At 41.9% G+C, this 17,711-nt stretch overlaps 1 protein-coding gene across 4 annotated transcripts in view; it reads left to right on the top strand.

Moving 5' to 3' along the window:
- Positions 1 to 251: 251 nt before the first annotated feature.
- LOC127006572 (uncharacterized) overlaps positions 252 to 17,711 on the top strand; it is an 85,726-nt gene continuing 68,266 nt past the window's right edge. For 2 of the 4 annotated variants that reach the window (XM_050876574.1, XM_050876573.1), the window contains exon 1: positions 252 to 542. In XM_050876574.1, the coding sequence (XP_050732531.1) occupies positions 507 to 542 (36 nt within the window). In that variant the 5' untranslated portion in view covers positions 252 to 506. Of the gene's footprint in view, positions 552 to 17,711 lie in introns of all 4 variants that reach the window. The other 2 variants (XM_050876572.1, XM_050876571.1) reach the window with 1 other exon arrangement.

Below are 17,711 nucleotides of genomic sequence, written 5' to 3'. Positions count from 1 at the left end.
AGGATGGAGAGAGGGAGATAAGGGAGAAAGAGGAGGGAGAGAAGGGAGAAAGAGGAGGGAGAGAAGAGAGAAAGAGGGGGAAGGAGAGGCGGACAGGTGGTTAGGTAAGGGAGGATGGAGAGAGGAGGGAGAGAAGGGAGAAAGAGGAGGGAGAGAAGGGAGAAAGAGGAGGGAGAGAAGGGAGAAAGAGGAGGGAGAGAAGAGAGAAAGAGGGGGAAGGAGGGGCGGACAGGTGGCGGGCAGGTAGTACGCAGAGAAGACCCGGAGCCAACAAGTAACCGAGCGGCAGTCAGTCAGTCAGCGGCCGTTGTGTGGGTTGGTCGCCTCTCCCTCACCGCCAAGACAACCCTTCTACGCTACCGCTGCCCCTCCCTCCCTCACACTTCCTACGCTGTGCTATAAAGTGACCGGAACATTAGAACCTACAGTGCTCTTAAGGATTGTATTCGTGAAGGTTTTTAAGAGAGATTGTGTGCTAAGAGGAGGTAAAAGAAGAGGTGGTCAAGATGGGAGGAGGGACAGGAACGAAAGGTGGATACAAGGTAGGAAAAGTACGTATATCTCTGCTATTTTTCCCGTTTTTCGTTCTGTGTATGGCTTGACTTGCTTGCTGGCTTGGTCTTGTGTGTTGCTGTGAATGGCTTGTGTGTTGCGGTGTGTGGTACGCTTCTTGTCCTCAAACTGCGATGTCTCAATGGATTTTTTCTTGTACTTTATCAGCGCTTGTGTTGTTTTGTTTTATCTGTGTTGTGTTACTTTTTTATTATATATGTTAGATGATTTATGATGTTTTGTGATGTGATGTGTTTCTGTTGTAAGAGTGACTGAGAGAGAGAGAGAGAGAGAGAGAGAGAGAGAGAGAGAGAGAGAGAGAGAGAGAGAGAGAGAGAGAGAGAGAGAGAGAGAGAGAGAGAGAGAGAGAGAGAGAGAGAGAGAGAGAGAGAGAGAGAGAGAGAGAGAGAGAGAGAGAGAGAGAGAGAGAGAGAGAGAGAGAGAGAGAGAGAGAGAGAGAGAGAGAGAGAGAGAGAGAGAGAGAGAGAGAGAGAGAGAGAGAGAGAGAGAGAGAGAGAGAGAGAGAGAGAGAGAGAGAGAGAGAGAGAGAGAGAGAGAGAGAGAGAGAGAGAGAGAGAGAGAGAGTTCCGGCGGACCCTCCTGAAGAAGCTGAAATTTCCGCCCAGGCAGATGACCCCTGACTCAGTCCCTTAAACCGCCTGCATCCTGTGTGTGTGTGTGTGTGTGTGTGTGTGTGTGTGTGTGTGTGTGTGTTAAATTCACCACCGGATGAGCCCACATAGTCTTTGTTAGACTCTCTCTCTCTCTCTCTCTCTCTCTCTCTTCTCGATTACTTTCACTCCTTCCCTCCTACATATCCAACTTCCCTCCTTTCCAGTCGTCTTCCTACACTGCGACTCCTCCTCTTCCTCCTCCTCCTCCTCCTCCTCCTTCTCCTCCTCTTTTTCCTACTTATGTTTCTTCTTTATTTTCTTCTCTCTTGTTCATTCCTTTCTTTTTACTTCTTGTTTTTCTTTTTTTTCTTGTTTCTTTCTTTTCTTTTTCCTTCTTTCTCTATTGTTCCTCTTATATATTTTTCTTCTTTATTTTCTTCTTTCTCTATGTTTTCTTCTTTATCGTTGTTTTTATCTGCCTCTTGCTTTTGTTTCTGTTCTTCTTCTTCTTCTTCCTCCTCCTTCTCCTCTTCATCCACTTATGTTTCTTCTTTATTCTCTTTCTTTTTTACTTTTTATTCTTTTCTTATTTTTTTTTATTCATATTCATATTCCTCCTCCTTTCCATACTGTTTTCGTTTCTTATTTTTCTTCTTTATTCTTTTTTCATTTTTCGTTTTCATTGTTTACCTTTGTCTTGCTTTTGTTTCGTTTCTTCATCGTATCCCTCCTCCTCCTCCTCCTCATCATCATCATCATCATCATCCTCATCCTCTTCCGAATCACAAAACAGTCCATACCCTTCACACATACATAATGGACGCACACATATGAAGGTTCGTCCTTGTGGACTCGTGCACACACAAGGCGGGTACGAATGTAGACACACACACACACACACACACACACACACACACACACACACACACACACACACACACACACACACACACACACACACACACACACACACACACACACACACACACACACACACACACACACACACACACACACACACACACACACACACACACACACACACGTAAGGTCATAAGAACTTCGTGCCTTCAGTTTTCAATGTCGGTGATGTCATGAACCTCCTCCTCTTCTTCTTCCTCCTCCTCCTCCTCCTCCTCTTCCAAACCATTTTCACCTTTCTCCACCTCTAACTCCTCCTCATTCACCCCCTCCTCCTCCTCCTCCTCCTCCTTTCCTCTTCCAAACCATTTTCACCTTTCTCCACCTCTAACTCCTCCTCCTCCTCCTCCTCCTCCTTTGTAACGTATTTTCCTTGTATAAGTTCAATCACTCTCCTTACCTCTATCTTGCTCTTCTCTCCCTTCTCCCACCTCCTTTCCTTCTTCGTCTTTCTCGTTCATCCTCCTCTTCCTTATCTTCATCTTCCTCCTTCATTCTGGTAAAAAAAATAAAGTATTTGCCGGTTAGAACTACAGGGCAGGAATGTGTGTGTGTGTGTGTGTGTGTGTGTGTGTGTGTGTGTGTGTGTGTGTGTGTGTGTGTGTGTGTGTGTGTGTGTGTGCACTCCGGATGTCATCACGTAAAGCTAAATTTTGTCTTGTTTGTGATGCCAATTGGGCGTTGGTTGCAACACCACCATCACACCCATCACCACCACCACTTCCACTACCATCACCACCACCACCACCACCACCACCACAACCACTACCACCCCCACCACCACAACCACTACCACCCCCACCACCACAACCAACACAACAACTATCCGTGCTATTGCAATCGAAACCCCTATCATCATCAGGCCTATCTATGCAACATTTGACTTCTTTAACTTTATACTAGACGGAGGAGGAGGAGAAAAAAAGAAAAAAAAAAGAAAAACATTAGGAAGAAAAGCAAACTTAAAATAAATGATATGAAGAAAACAAGAAAATAAAGAAGGAGACGAAGAAGTGCCAGAAGAACTTGAGAAACGAGAAGCAGAATAAAAATAGAGGACGAACTACAAGATGGATCAGAAAAAAAGAAGAGCAAGAACACGATCAGAAGCAGGAAGAATAATACATGAACAAAAACAAGAATATAAGTAGAACAGGGAGAATGAGAGGCAGGCGAAAAAAGTAGTAAGTTATATACATGATACCAGTCCAGTATTATTGCTCGAACTAAGAAAGAGGAGAAGGAGGAGGAGGAAGAGGAAGACGAAGAAAATGAGGAGGACAAGCAGGACAAAGAAGAAAAAGAAGAGGAGGTGGAGAACAAAAGAAAAATAAGAGAAAAAGAATAAAGATGAAAATGAAGAACAACAACAAGAACAAAAACAGGGAGTAGATATATCTAGTAAAACAAGGATGGCTATGAATAACAACAAAAAAGTGAACAAGAAATATAAAAAGAAGAGAAGAAGTGCCTACAAATATTCTTGCAAAAGCTCGTGAAAACGCTGAACCTGACGCGAATACATCAATAGGAACACCAGCCTGGCGTCGTCAAGGGCCAATGTTTACACTTTCACGACCTTGCGCTCACCGCCTGTTTTTTGTTCGACTGTTTTGGGGGAAATTATGTCGCGTGTTTTGGGTGTGTTCAGCTTGTTAGTGGTGTTGGAGGAAGTGGAGGAGGAGAACGGGGAGAAGATTATAAGCAGGAGGAGGAGGAGCAACAGGAAAATGAAGGAATTAGATGAAAGAAATATGAATTACTGACGAAGACTACATGAGAAAATAGGAAGAATTTGTTGGGAAAAACGCGGATGGTGCAAGAGTAAATATGAAGGGGAAGAGCAGGAGGGGGGGGAGGGGGCGGGGGTGTGGAGGAGATGAAGAATATGAAGTATTAGAAGAACTAGAAAGAGCTGGAGAAGGAAGAGGTGGAGGAGATGAAAGAAGAAGAGGAAGAAGAGGAGAAGGAACGGAAACAGGACAAGGGGGAGTTTGAGGATAATGAAAGAATTAAGCAAAACGAACATTAAGGAAAGATAGATGAAGAAAAGAAAGGATAATAACCAAGTGATGATGAAGAAGAAGAGAACCAACAAAAGGAGGAGGAGGAAGAAGGAAGATTAGAGGGAACAGGAGGCGGAGTGGGAGGGGGAGAAGCAGGATTAGAGGGAAAAGGAAGAGGTGGAGGGAGGAGAGATGAAGGATTAGTAGGAATAATTAAAAGAAGAGGAGGAGGAGGGGAAGGAAATGACATCGGCTTGAGATACAACAAAGCGATAAGCAGGAAGAGAAAAGCGGCAGGTGGGATTAAGGCGTGAGGAATGAGTGAAGGAGAAACTGAAGGACAAAACAAGAAGACAAAAAAAAAAGGAAGGAAAGAAAGAGGAATGATTTACTGAATGAAACAAAATATGAGTAAATAACAGACCAAAAATATACAAAGCGGGCGGGATTAAGGGCTGAGGAATGCAGTGAAGGACGCAGTGAATGAGAAACTGAAGGACGAATAAGAAGGAAAGAAAGAGGAATATATTACTGAATGAAACAAAGTATGAGTAAATAACAGACCAAAAATATACAAAGCAGGTGGGATTAAGGGCTGAGGAATGCAGTGAAGGAGGCAGTGAATGAGAAACTGAAGGACGAATAAGAAGGAAAGAAAGAGGAATATATTACTGAATGAAACAAAACATGATTAACTAACAGACCAATAATATACAAAGAAGGTGGGATAAAGGCGTGAGGAATGAATGCAAGGGAGGATGAAGCAGCTGAATGAGAGAGTGAAGGACGAATTAGAAGCCAACAAAGAAAGGAGGAAGGAGAGATGAATATATTACCGAACGAAACAAAACATGATTAACTAACAGACCAATAATATACAAAGCAGGTGGGATTAAGGCGTGAGGAATGAATGCAAGGGAGGATGAGGCAGCTGAATGAGAAAGTGAAGGACGAATTAGAAGCCAACAAAGAAAGGAAGAAGGAAAGAGGAATATATTACTGAATGAAACAAAACATGATTAACTAACAGACCAATAATATACAAAGCAGGTGGGATTAAGGCGTGGGGAATGAATGCAAGGGAGGATGAGGCAGCTGAATGAGAAAGTGAAGGACGAATTAGAAGCCAACAAAGAAAGGAGGAGGAAGGAAAGAGGAATATATTACCGAACGAAACAAAACATGAATGACCAAGAGAATAAAAATAGACAAAATAAAAAGAGATATGACACATGCACCGGAAGACACACCTACAAAACAGTAAACAAAGACAGAGAAACAAACAAAACAAATGAAAGGGAGAGAGAAAGAGAGTGAAAGAGTGTGGGTATGAGAAAGGAAAGGTGGAAAGGACTAAAGGAGATCAATATGCGAGAGGAGGAACGAGAATAGGAAGAGGATGTGAGGAGGAACCAAGATTGGACACACGTAAGATGAAGAATGGAAAGGAATACTAAAAGAGGAGGAGGAGGAGGAGGAGGAGGAGGAGGAGGACGAGAGAAGGTGAGGCGTTCAAGGCTAACCACTCTTCGTCCGAACCTCGCCTTTAGTTCACCTGTAAGAATGATGTATAGGTGTTTGTTTGTTGTTGTTCACACGTCTTCCTACACCTGAGAGAGAGAGAGAGAGAGAGAGAGAGAGAGAGAGAGAGAGAGAGAGAGAGAGAGAGAGAGAGAGAGAGAGAGAGAGAGAGAGAGAGAGAGAGAGAGAGAGAGAGAGAGAGAGAGATATGAAAAAAGATAGAGAGAGAGAGAGAGAGAAGGAAAAAGGAAAAAAAAAGATATGAATAGACAGATAAACCGAAAGAATAGAAGATAGAAACAGAAAGAATACTGAGCCACAAAAAGGAGAGTAGAGAGAGAGTTAAAGTTTTGAAAGTACACACACACACACACACACACACACACACACACACACACACACACACTCGTAACGCATTGCTGACTGCTGACTTTCTCGCTAACTCTCACGCGATCTGGGTTACCTCCTCTCTTTCCCGCCGAGAGAGAGAGAGAGAGAGAGAGAGAGAGAGAGAGAGAGAGAGAGAGAGAGAGAGAGAGAGAGTATCTATAGACGGTTGACCATGTCTCTGTAATTAAGAACTGACGCTTCCTTTTCGCTTTCTAGTTTTCTTTGGGTTTTTTTTCTTAGCCAAAGTAACATTTCAAGGGTGACTTTTTTGCGTGTTCCGCCCTTGGTCAGTCTAATGTACCGATACAACGCCCCTATACTCTCTCTCTCTCTCTCTCTCTCTCTCTCATTATCTATATAGCAATCTGTGTGTGTGTGTGTGTGTGTGTGTGTGTGTACAGGTGTGTCTGGACGGGTGGGTACGGGTACATAATGGGTTTTGATATGCTTGAGTGACTGGTTTAGAGACACGTGACTGGGTGAGTGGATGAGTGGGTGAGTGGGATACTGGGTCGTGGATGAGTGGGGAAGAAGGTGACTGAGTACGTAAGTGGGTGAGAAGGAAGTTGAGTGAATAAGTGGGAGGATGGTGGATGACAAAAAGGTGGGTGAGTGGGGAGGAAGGTGAGTGAGTGAGTGGAGGAATGGGGAGGAGGATGAGTGACTGAGTGGGTGGATGACTGGGGCGGTAGGTGAGTGACTGGGTGGATGAGTGGGTGGGTAAGGGAGTGACTGATTGGGTGGGTGAGTAAGGGAGTGATTGTCTTTACAGGGGACGAATGTGAGGGTGTGTGGGTGACCGGATGGGTGGATGAGTGTGTCTGTGGATGGGCTTGCTGGTGGATGGTGGTGCCGGGTGGCGTACTGGGTGAGGGGTGTGAGTGATTGGGGAGTGGCCAAGGTCGTGTGTGTGTGTGTGTGTGTGTGTGTGTGTGTGTGTGTGTGTGTGTGTGTGTGTGTGTGTGTGTGTGTGTGTGTGTGTGTGTGTGTGTGTGTTATTAGTAGTGATGATGATGCTGGTGTTACTACTACTACTACTACTACTACTACTACTACTACTACTACTACTACTACTATTACCATACTTATTAGAATCACCACAACAAAATATACAACCAATATAAAGACATCCATTTGTAATATCTCTAATCACAATAATAATAACAATAATAATAATAATAATAATAATAATAATAATAATAATAATAATAATAATAATAATAGCAATAAGAATAACAATAATTAGGTCATGGTATCAAAATATGACCTTCTGACCAGTTACATTTGGGAGGGAGGGAGAGAGAGAGGGACGGGAGGGAGGAGGGAGATAGAAACTTGCTCCCAATATAATGAACTGGGTGGAGAGGAATTCAGGGAGAGTGGAATGAAAAGGTGAAGGAAGAGGGGGGGAGGGGATCGGGAGGGTGGAAGAGAGATGAAGATGGAAGAAAAGGAGATGAAAGAATGATATGGGAAAGGAAGGTAGGAGTGGAAGGGGAGAAGGATATTGAGAAGATAAAAGAATGAAATGGTAAAGGAAAGGAAGAAGTGGAAGAGGAGGTGGAGGAGGTAGAAGAGGAAATGGGAAGGGATGGAAAGAAAGAAGTGGAAAGGTAGAAGGAGGAAGAGGAAATGAGACAGGAAAGGAAGGAAGGGGTGGAAAGGGAGGAAGAGGAAGAAGTAGAAGAGGGAATGAAAGAGAAAAGGAAGAATGTATTGAAAGGAGAGGAAGATCGGGTCAAAGAGAGGAGAGAGTGGAAAGGAAGGATTTGAAAGGGAGGAGGAGGAGGAAGGAGAAAAAGGAAAAGGGAAGAGGAGGTAGAAAAAGGTAGGGAAAGTTTGGGGATATTAGGAGGGGAAGGAGTTGGAGAGAGAGAGAGAGAGAGAGAGAGAGAGAGAGAGAGAGAGAGAGAGAGATGGGGGGGTGAAGGGGGAGGGTGTGGAGTCGAACTGAAATAAAAGTAGAAGATTTACATAGAAAATCAGACCACACAAGCCCCAAGGTCCAGACTAGGCCGTCTGTCCATAATTCTAAGTGACTCTACATTAATCAGATGGCTCCAAAACGTTGCATTTCAACTCTAGTTAATATTAAGTTCAAGGAAGTGACGGTCGAGCTTGTTTTTAAAGGAGTCAATCGTGTTACACTGGACCATTGAAGGTGGGAGCTTATTCCATTCTCGCACTACAACGTTGGTGAAGAAAAATTTGGTGCAGTCTGAATTTACTTGTCTACATTTGAGTTTTATGCCATTGTTCCTCGTTCGCAAAGTGTCATCGATCATAAATAATTTTGATCTGTCTACATTCGTGAAACCATTAAGTATTTCAAAACATTCGATCAGTTTTCCTCGGAGGCGACGTTTCTCAAGAGAGAACATGTCAAGGGTGGAAAGCCTTTCTTCGTAAGATTTGTTGCGCAAGGAAGGGATCATTTTTGTTGCCTGACACTGAACACCTTCTAATTTAGCAATGTCCTTTGTATGGTGGGGAGACCAAAACTGTACCGCATATTCCAAGTGGGGTTTGACTAAACTATTGTAGAGTGGAAGTATTACATCTTTATTCTTGAAACAAAAGTTTCTTTTAATGAAGCTCAACATTCTGTACGCTTTATTTGCTGCATCAATGAGTTGCTGTGAGAATTTGAGGTTTGACGCGATTTTGACCACCAAGTCCTTGAGGCATTGAACGCTTTTGAGTTTGAGGCCGCGCATTTCGTAATCGAACTTCTTATTTCTTGTTCTAACTTGAAGGACTTGGCACTTGTCTACGTTAAAGGGCATTTCCCATCTATCCGACCAAGCTGAAATTTTGTGCAAATCTGACTGAGTACGGAATATTAAGAGGAGGAGGAGGAGAAGGAGGAGGATATAACAGGTTTCGCAAGAGGTTATGGAGGACTGAGAAGAAAAGGGTGAGGAGAAAAACGAGTAGGAAGAGTGAGAGGGATAAGAAGTGTGTGTGTGTGTGTGTGTGTGTGTGTGTGTGTGTGTGTGTGTGAGAGAGAGAGAGAGAGAGAGAGAGAGAGAGAGAGAGAGAGAGAGAGAAAAAGAGGGACATAAAGAGAGAAAGAGTGAACGTTAGAGAAAAGTGTGAAAAAGAGGGACACAAACAGAGAAAAAGAGTGAGACAGAGAATGTGAGAGAGAATGTGGAAAAAACGAGAAGAATAGAGAGAAAGTGAGACAAAAAAGAGAGTGGGTGTGAAAAAATGAGGGACAGACAGAGAGAAAGAAAGAGAAAGTGAGACAAAAAAGAGAGTGGGTGTGAAAAAATGAGGGACAGACAGAGAGAAAGAAAGAGAAAGTGAGACAGGCAAGGAAAGGCTCACCAGGGAAAAAATAAATTAATAGAAAAGGATGAGACCACAACTTTTTATCTCCACGGGATGGGAAAGACAGACAGAGACAGAGAGAGTGAGATAAAGGAATGCCGTGTCTGTTTTCGAAAGCCCGAGAACAAGGGGAGAAAGTAAATTAGAGGCCAGATAAAAAAAATCGATCAGAATATCACGAAACCTCAAACTACTAAAAGGAGGAGAAAAGAAAAGAAGGAGTCTGAGGAATCTAAATAAATACCGAGCCAAACTAACGCATTAAGAAGGGGGAAGTGAAGGAGGGAGGAACTAAAGGGAGGAGGAATTAAGAGGAGGTAAAAGAGAAAGATAATGGAAAATCACACTAAATAGGAAACAAAACTAACTCATTAAGAAGATAAAGAATGTGAAGAACTTATTTTTTTACAGCAGAGGAGACAGCTCAAGGGCACACAAAAAAAGAAACAATAATGAAAAAAAAAGCCCGCTATTTGCTGCTTCTAAAAAGATTACAGAGTGGCCAAAAAACTAAACTACCCACCAACATTATCTCCTTAGCTAGACAAACAAATAAGAGTCGACGGGATACACGTAGCACCTCCGTAGCGCAACAAGGACGAAGGACAAGGCTACAGGATAACACATTACACATAATAACAGTAATAATAACAACAACAATAGCAAGGAAGTATATAAACACAAAAGTAATTAAAGGATGAAACGAGAGGCACACACACACACACACACACACACACACACACACACACACACACACACACACACACACACACACACACACACATGAGCAAACAAACAAACAAGCAAACAACGGGGGGTGGGTACGAGGATACAGGACAGACAGACAGACAGACGGACAGAAAGACAGACAGACAGAAACAAGCAGAGACGATAACCTTGTAAGATATGGAGTTACAGGGTACGGGAGTAGGAGGAGGAGGAGGAGGAGAAGGAGAGGACAGGCCTAGCAAGGTAAACAGGACACCTTCCTCCCCTCCCCCTCCCCTCTTCCTTCCTCTCTCCCCTATTCCTTCCCTCTACCCTCCCTTCTCCCTCCCCCATATCACTTTCTCACACCCAACCCAGCAACGTGATGGAAGGATGGAAAATGAAGGACAATAGTAGTATTAGTATTAGTAGTAGTAGTAGTAGTAGTAGTAAGGGGGATATTCATAAGGTTTTGTTGGTAAGAGAACCGGGTAGGATACGTAGTAATGGGTTTAAACTGGATAAATTCAGATTCAACAGGGACATAGGCAAAAATTGGTTTACTAACAGAGTGGTGGATGAGTGGAATAGGCTTAGCAGTCATGTGGTGAGTGCCAATACAATTGTCACATTCAAAAATAGATTAGATAAATATTATTCATGGACAGTGATATTAGGTGGGATTAGATTCACGGGAGCTTAGGTTCAAAGGAGCTGCCTTGTACAGGCCTACCGGCCTCTTGCAGACTCCTATGTTCTTATGTTCTAGTAGTAGTAGTAGTAGTAGTAGTATCAATAGTAGTATAAGTTGTAGTTATTGCAGTTGTTCTTGTTCCCATTGTTATTTTAAAGGTTTAATAGCAACATAAATAAATGAAAGGAGCATAGGCAGTCCTCTCCCTCATAAAACATCGGTTCACTCTACGTATTTTCCTCAGAAAATTTTTCTTTAAGATTTATATGGAGGAAAAACACCCACCCACACAAACACCAAAAAAAAAACCCGAAGGCTAGTAACTAAAAAACAATAAAAAAAAATAAATAAACTAACAGACACTTAACTCAAGGTAACCAATCCTACTCATTCAACCAACGCAGGTGATCACAAGTCGGCCGCGAGTGGAGCCAAACAACAGCTGCCAAGGCGGTGATCACAGCTATACATAACAAGGCTAGCCCAACCAAAGCACGAGGCGGACAGACACACACACACGCCGCGGGAATGCTCAATAACAACACACTGAGCATGAAGATGAGATTTAAACACCTCTACACACACACACACACACACACACACACACACACACACACACACAAGGATAACTTACCCAGACTAGAATGAACAATAACAACAAACAATAGAACAAACTAAGCATACTGATAACAATTAAACACACAAACACACGTACACACACACTTTCTTTATCTATCAGTCTACCTGTCTCTACCTGCCTATCTAATTCTCTATCTATTTATCTATCACGAAAACAAAACAATGAGAAAGCACCAGGAAATAACCTTCACCAACATATGTTTCATCATGACCCTCAAAAAAAAAAAAGTTTCTATTAAGAGTACGCAACAAAAACTTGACGTGGTAGCAAGGCAGAGCAAAGTATCAGAGAACATAGTTTTCCTTCTCTTCTTAATTTTTCTCCTCTCCTCTCTTACTTTTTCTCTTACTTTTTCTCCTCTTCGTATGTCTTCTTTCTCTTATTCTTTCATTCCTTTCCTTCTCTTAGTACTCCTTTCCTTCACCTTTTCCCTCTCCTCTTAATCATTTTCTTCTCTTCTCGTTCTTACTCATTCTCCTCCTTTTTCTCCTCTCCTCTTCGTATGTCTTCTTTCCCTTATTCTTTCATTCCTTTCCTTGTCCACCTTTTAACTCTCTTCTTAATCTTTTTCTTCTCTTTTCGTTCTTACTCTTTCCCCTCCTTTTTCTCTTCTTCGGATGTCTCTTTTCCCTTATCCTTTTATTCCTTTCCTTCTCTTTGTACTCCTTACCCTCTCCGCCTTGTCCCTCTCCTCCTCTCTTCGTATCATCCATCAGTTGTTCCTCCCTGCCCTTCCTTCCTCGTCCCTCTCCTCCTCTCTTCGTATTATCCATCAGTTGTTCCTCCCTGCCCTTCCTTCCTTGTCCCTCTCCTCCTCTCTTCGTATCATCCATCAATTGCTCCTCCCTGCCCGCCGCCAGCCTTCGGCCCTTCACGCCTCGCCAAACACACACAAACAGGCGACGCTCTAAATACCTGTGAACTTGACTCTCGTTTTCTATGCCGCACCTTGTCACTCCCATTCGTCCTTCCTTGTCTCTTCATGGTCTCAGGACAAGGCTTTATCTTTACTCAGCTTCCTTTTCGGGCTCTTTCTTTCCTCCGTTTTCTTTTTTTCTCGTGTACTTTTTCTTTCCGCATATGCTTTCTTTTCCCTTCTTATTCTTTACCTCATTCTTTCCTTTATTTCTTCTTCTCTTCCTTTTCCTTTTCTTCCCTCTATTCTTTCTTTTCCCTCATTCTTTCCCTTATTTCTTCTTCTCCTCCTTTTCCTTTTCTTCCCTCTATTCTTTCTTTTCCCTCATTCTTTCCTTTATTTCTCCTTTTCTTACCTTGTTTTTCTCCTCCTTTTCCTTTTCTTCCCTCTATCCTTTCTTTTCCCTCATTCTTTCCTTTATTTCTTCTTCTCCTCCTTTTCCTTTTCTTCCCTCTATCCTTTCTTTTCCCTCATTCTTTCCCTTATTTCTTCTTCTCCTTTTCCTTTTCTTCCCTCTATCCTTTCTTTTTCCTCATTCTTTCCCTTATTTCTTCTTCTCTTGCCTTGTTTTTCTCCTCCTTTTCCTTTTCTTTCCTTCTTATTTTTCTCCTCTGCCTTCCCTTATATTATCTTGTACTTTTTTCCTGTCTTTTCTTTTTATTTTATTTTATTCTTTTACCCTCCTTGTGCTTTCATTTCTTTTTCTTCTCTTCTATATTTCTCCTTTCCTTTCATTTGTCTTATCTTTTTTTTGTACTATTTTTCCTTCTCTTTTCTTGTCTCCTTATTTTTCCCCGGCTCCTTCTTTCCCTCTTCCTTTCTCCTTATATTTATTCAATTTCAATCTCTTATCCTTTTTCCTTCCTTAGATTTCTTTTCAATCTCTTTTCTTCGCCCTTTTGGTCTTCACTCTTTCTTATTTGATTTCCTTCTCATAATCTTTTGCTTCCCCCCTTTGTCTTATCTTCCCTCTCAGCTTCCCTATTGTAATCCTTCCTCCTTCTCCTTCTCATATTCATTCTTCTTTCTTAATCCATTTTCTTATTCAGTTTTCTATGATTCTCTTCGATCCTTTTTGTTTTCTTATTATATATACATACCCTTTTCATTGTTGCCTCTTCCACCTTGTTCCACTCTTTTTCTTACTCCCGTTCCTCGTTCTCCTCCCTTCTTCTTTCCCTAATGATGTTACTTGTTCTTTATACGCTCCTGAGGCCATATCTCTCTTTCCTTCTTTCTCCTTTTATTCAATCCATTCTTCCATTCTACTATCTATAACCGGCCTCTTGCAGACTCCTTACGTTCTTATGTTCTTATGTTCTTATCTCCTCCTCCCCCTTACTTTTCACATTTCCTTTCTTTCTTTTCAATTATTTTCTCTTCTATTGATTCGTGGTACTTCTCTCTCTTCTTTATCAATATTCTCTTCCTTCGCTAGAGAAGAACAGAACTGATTTCTCTGTCCTTGAACCTGATTATGGCTCGAATAACACACACACACACACACACACACACACACACACACACACACACACACACACACACACACACTTATTTGCTTGTCTGCGTATGTCTGTCTGCCTAGCCGTCTGTCTGTCTGTCTGTCTCTGTGCCCGTCTGTCTGTCTGTCTGTCTCTGTGCCCGTCTGTCTGTCTGTCTGTCTCTGTGCCCGTCTGTCTGTCTGTCTGTCTCTGTGCCCGTCTGTCTGTCTGTCTGTCTCTGTGCCCGTCTGTCTGTCTGTCTGTCTCTGTGCCCGTCTGTCTGTCTGTCTGTCTCTGTGCCCGTCTGTCTATCTGTCTGTCTGTCTGTCTGTCTGTGTTTTTCTGTCGGACTATATGATTGCCTGGCCGTCTGTTTCTTTGTCTGTCTGTCTGCTTGCCAGTCTGTCTACTTATATTTGTGTTTGTTTATTTGTTTGTTTGTTTACGTATTTGCTTGCTTGCTCCCCTTTCTCTCTCTCTCTCTCTCTCTCTCTCTCTCTCTCTCTCTCTCTCTCTCTCTCACGGGTTTGGTCACGGGAAGAGAAAATCCGTGAGATCTTTCCTCTTCTTTTCCTCTTTCCTCTTCCTACGTGGAGCAAAAACCTGTGTGTGTGTGTGTGTGTGTGTGTGTGTGTGTGTGTGTGTGTGTGTGTGTGTGTGTGTGTGTGTACGTACGTGTGTTTTTACCTGTTGCGGGGTTAATGGGCGTGTAGGTTGGTGGCTAGGCAGCGTATCTCCGGCTACTGTGTAAATGTACTTGTATGTGTGCGTATGTGTGTATGTATGTGTGTATATATGTATATGTATGTAGGTAGGCACGTAGGGATGGATAAGTAGCTGGAAGGGTGGAGGAGAGTGTGGCAGTATGTATGTATGTATGTAGGTAGGTAGATAGGTAGGTAGGTATGGATGAATAGATGGAAGGGTGGATGAACGTGTGGCAGTATGTATGCGTATGTACGGTAGGAAGGTAGTTAGGAAGGTAGGAAGGTTGTTAGGTAGACTGGCAGGTAAGTACAGGTATGGTTGGCTGGATAAACAAATGATAGAAAATATGACGGTGTGTAGAATATATGCATGTGTATGTTTGTTTGTGTGTATGTATAATGTATGAACAAATGATAGAGTAAATGACGGCGTGTAGAATATATGTATGTGTATGTTTGTTTGTGTGTATGTATAATGTATGAACAAATGATAGAGTAAATGACGGCGTGTAGAATATATGTATGTGTATGTTTGTATGTGTGTATGTATAATGTATGAACAAATGATAGAGTAAATGACAGCGTGTAGAATATATGTATGTGTATGTTTGTTTGTGTGAATGTATAATGTATGAACAAATGATAGAGTAAATGACGGCGTGTAGAATATATGTATGTGTATGTTTGTTTGTGTGTATGTATAATGTATGAACAAATGATAGAGTAAATGACGGCGTGTAGAATATATGTATGTGTATGTTTGTATGTGTGTATGTATAATGTATAAACAAGTTGGGTTACGAAGGCTAAATTGGACATAATAAGGCTGTTGCTGCTGGCTCACCACGAATCAAGTTTAAGTACATACAGGATACAAGGACACCATACATATTATTAGCTTAGGTTCCGATGCCACAACAAGCCACACCGGATCACCTTCAAACACCTTTTTTAACGCTGCTCGGGAAAACAAACGACGAGCGTAGGGCGGTATTTTAATAAACTCGTTTCTCACATCAACTATTTCTAAAGGTCAAAGAAAGGATCAGTCGGGTTCTAATGAGTGTTCCTTTAGGCTCATGCTACAGAGGAATGGTCAAACTATCACCAGTGCCATAAAACTACTCCTGGAAATGCCCTTAACTCATATGAAAGCCTTGTCAAATATGTGAACTTGGGCGACGAAATGTTTTAAAATATGACCCTAAACCTTTTTTTTCTCGATCCCTTAAAAATAAATGATAAAAAGAGAGGAAATTGAACCATCGAAACCCTGAGAACGTAGACATCAACAAAGCTCTCAGGTAGGAAATACAGGGAAAAAATAACCATGATAATGTATTGTTTTTGTCGCTGCTTTTGTTGTTGTTCTAAAAAGCTGTCTGTTGTGGTTGGGTAGCTACGGAAGAGCGGAAGGAGAGTGAGAGGGAAGGTGGGAAGGAAGGAAGGAGTGTGGGAAAGTGGGAAGGAAGGAAGGAAGGAAAAAAGGGGAGATGGACGGTAAGGAGAGAGAAAAATAAGAAACGATGGAGAATGGAAGGTAGGACAGAGAAGGAAGGTGGAAAGGAAGAAAGATCAGAAGAAAGGAAAGATTTAGTGTGAGAAGGAAAGGAAAAATAAAAGAGAGGAAAGGAAAGAATGGAGGAAGGATGGAAGGTAGGAAAGTGAGGGGAAAGGAAGAAAAGAAGGAAGGTGGAGAAAGAAAGAGGATGAAAAGGATATAAGAGGGGAAATAATGATGGAAGGACATATGAAAGGAAGGAAGGAAGGAAGGAAGGAAGGATGAATGAAAGGAAGACAAGAGAGGAAACGCAATGGAAGGAATGAAGGAAGGAAGGATGAATGAAAGGAAGACAAGAGAGGAAACGCAATGGAAGGAAGGAAGGAAGGAGGGAGCAAAAACAGAACAGAAACTTGAGAGGAAGGAAGGAAGGGGAGGAAGAGAGGGATGAAGGGAGAGGTTACTGACCACTTAGGAGAGAGAAAAAAAGATGAGGGAGAGATTGTATGATTAATGGAGAGAGAGAGAGAGAGAGAGATTCCCATCGCCACACACACACACACACACACACACACACACACACACACACACGCACACACACACACACACCTCGTCAACATTCCACCCACTATCCCATAAAACCTTGTCCACCCTTTTTCCTCCGCCTTATCTATCTCCCTTCCTCTCCTCCTCCATCTCTCTCCTCTCTCTCTCTCTCTCTCTCTCTCTCTCTCTCTCTCTCTCTCTCTCTCTCTCTCTCTCTCTCTCTCTCTCTCTCTCTCTCTCTCTCTCTCTCTCTCTCTCTCTCATTAACTTCCTGTGTCCATCTCTCTTCCTGTCCATCCCTTCTCTCTCCCTCTTCCTCTCTCTCTCCCTACATATCCTAAACCTCTTTCTCTCCTTCCCTTCCTCTCCCTTCCCTTCTCTTCCTCCCTTACCTTCTCCCTCCATTCCCTTCCTTCCCTCCCTGAGCCCTCCTAGCCTCCCTCCATTCCACTGTCCCTACATTCCTATCCCTTTGTCCACCTTACCTCTCTCTCTCTATCCTTCTGTAACCGTTTTTCTCCCTCCCTCTCTCGCTCCCTCCCTACCTTCCTCCTTGTCATCTCATCCTTTCACTCTCTCTCCATACTCATATTTTTCTCTTTCCAATTTTATTATTATTTTTTGTATTTCCTCTCAGCCTCTTTCCCTTCCTTTCATTCCTTCCTTTTCTCCTCATTCTCCTTTTTTTCCTACATCTCCCATTCTTATTTTTCATCCCTACTCAGTATGATTTATCTTTTCTCATCATCTTTTCCTCCTTTCGACGTCTCTGTGATAATTTTTCTTTTCCTACTTTCATTTACACTAACTTTATTTCGTCTTCCTTTATTCCTTTTTACTTTATTTCCTTTATTCAGTTTCCTTTATTTTCTTTTATTTTCCTTTATTATTTTCTATCATTCCTTTTCCTTTATTCCGTCTTCTTTTATTAATTTTCCTTTGTTTTCCTTTATTCATTTTCTTTTATTTTCCTTCATTCCTTTTCCTTTATTTTCTTTTATTTTCCTTTATTATTTTCTGTTATTCCTTTTTCTTTATTCATTTTCCTTTATTTTCCTTTATTCCTTTTCCTTTATTTTCTTTTATTTTCCTTTATTATTTTCTATTATTCCTTTTTCTTTATTCATTTTCCTTTATTCATTTTCCTTTATTTTCTTTTATTTTCCTTTATTATTTTC

This window comes from Eriocheir sinensis, chromosome 33, assembly GCF_024679095.1.
Source record: "Eriocheir sinensis breed Jianghai 21 chromosome 33, ASM2467909v1, whole genome shotgun sequence".
Lineage (NCBI taxonomy): Eukaryota > Metazoa > Arthropoda > Malacostraca > Decapoda > Varunidae > Eriocheir > Eriocheir sinensis.
The sequence above is the reverse complement of the archived record's forward strand: the minus strand, read 5'-3'. Positions and strand labels throughout refer to the sequence as shown.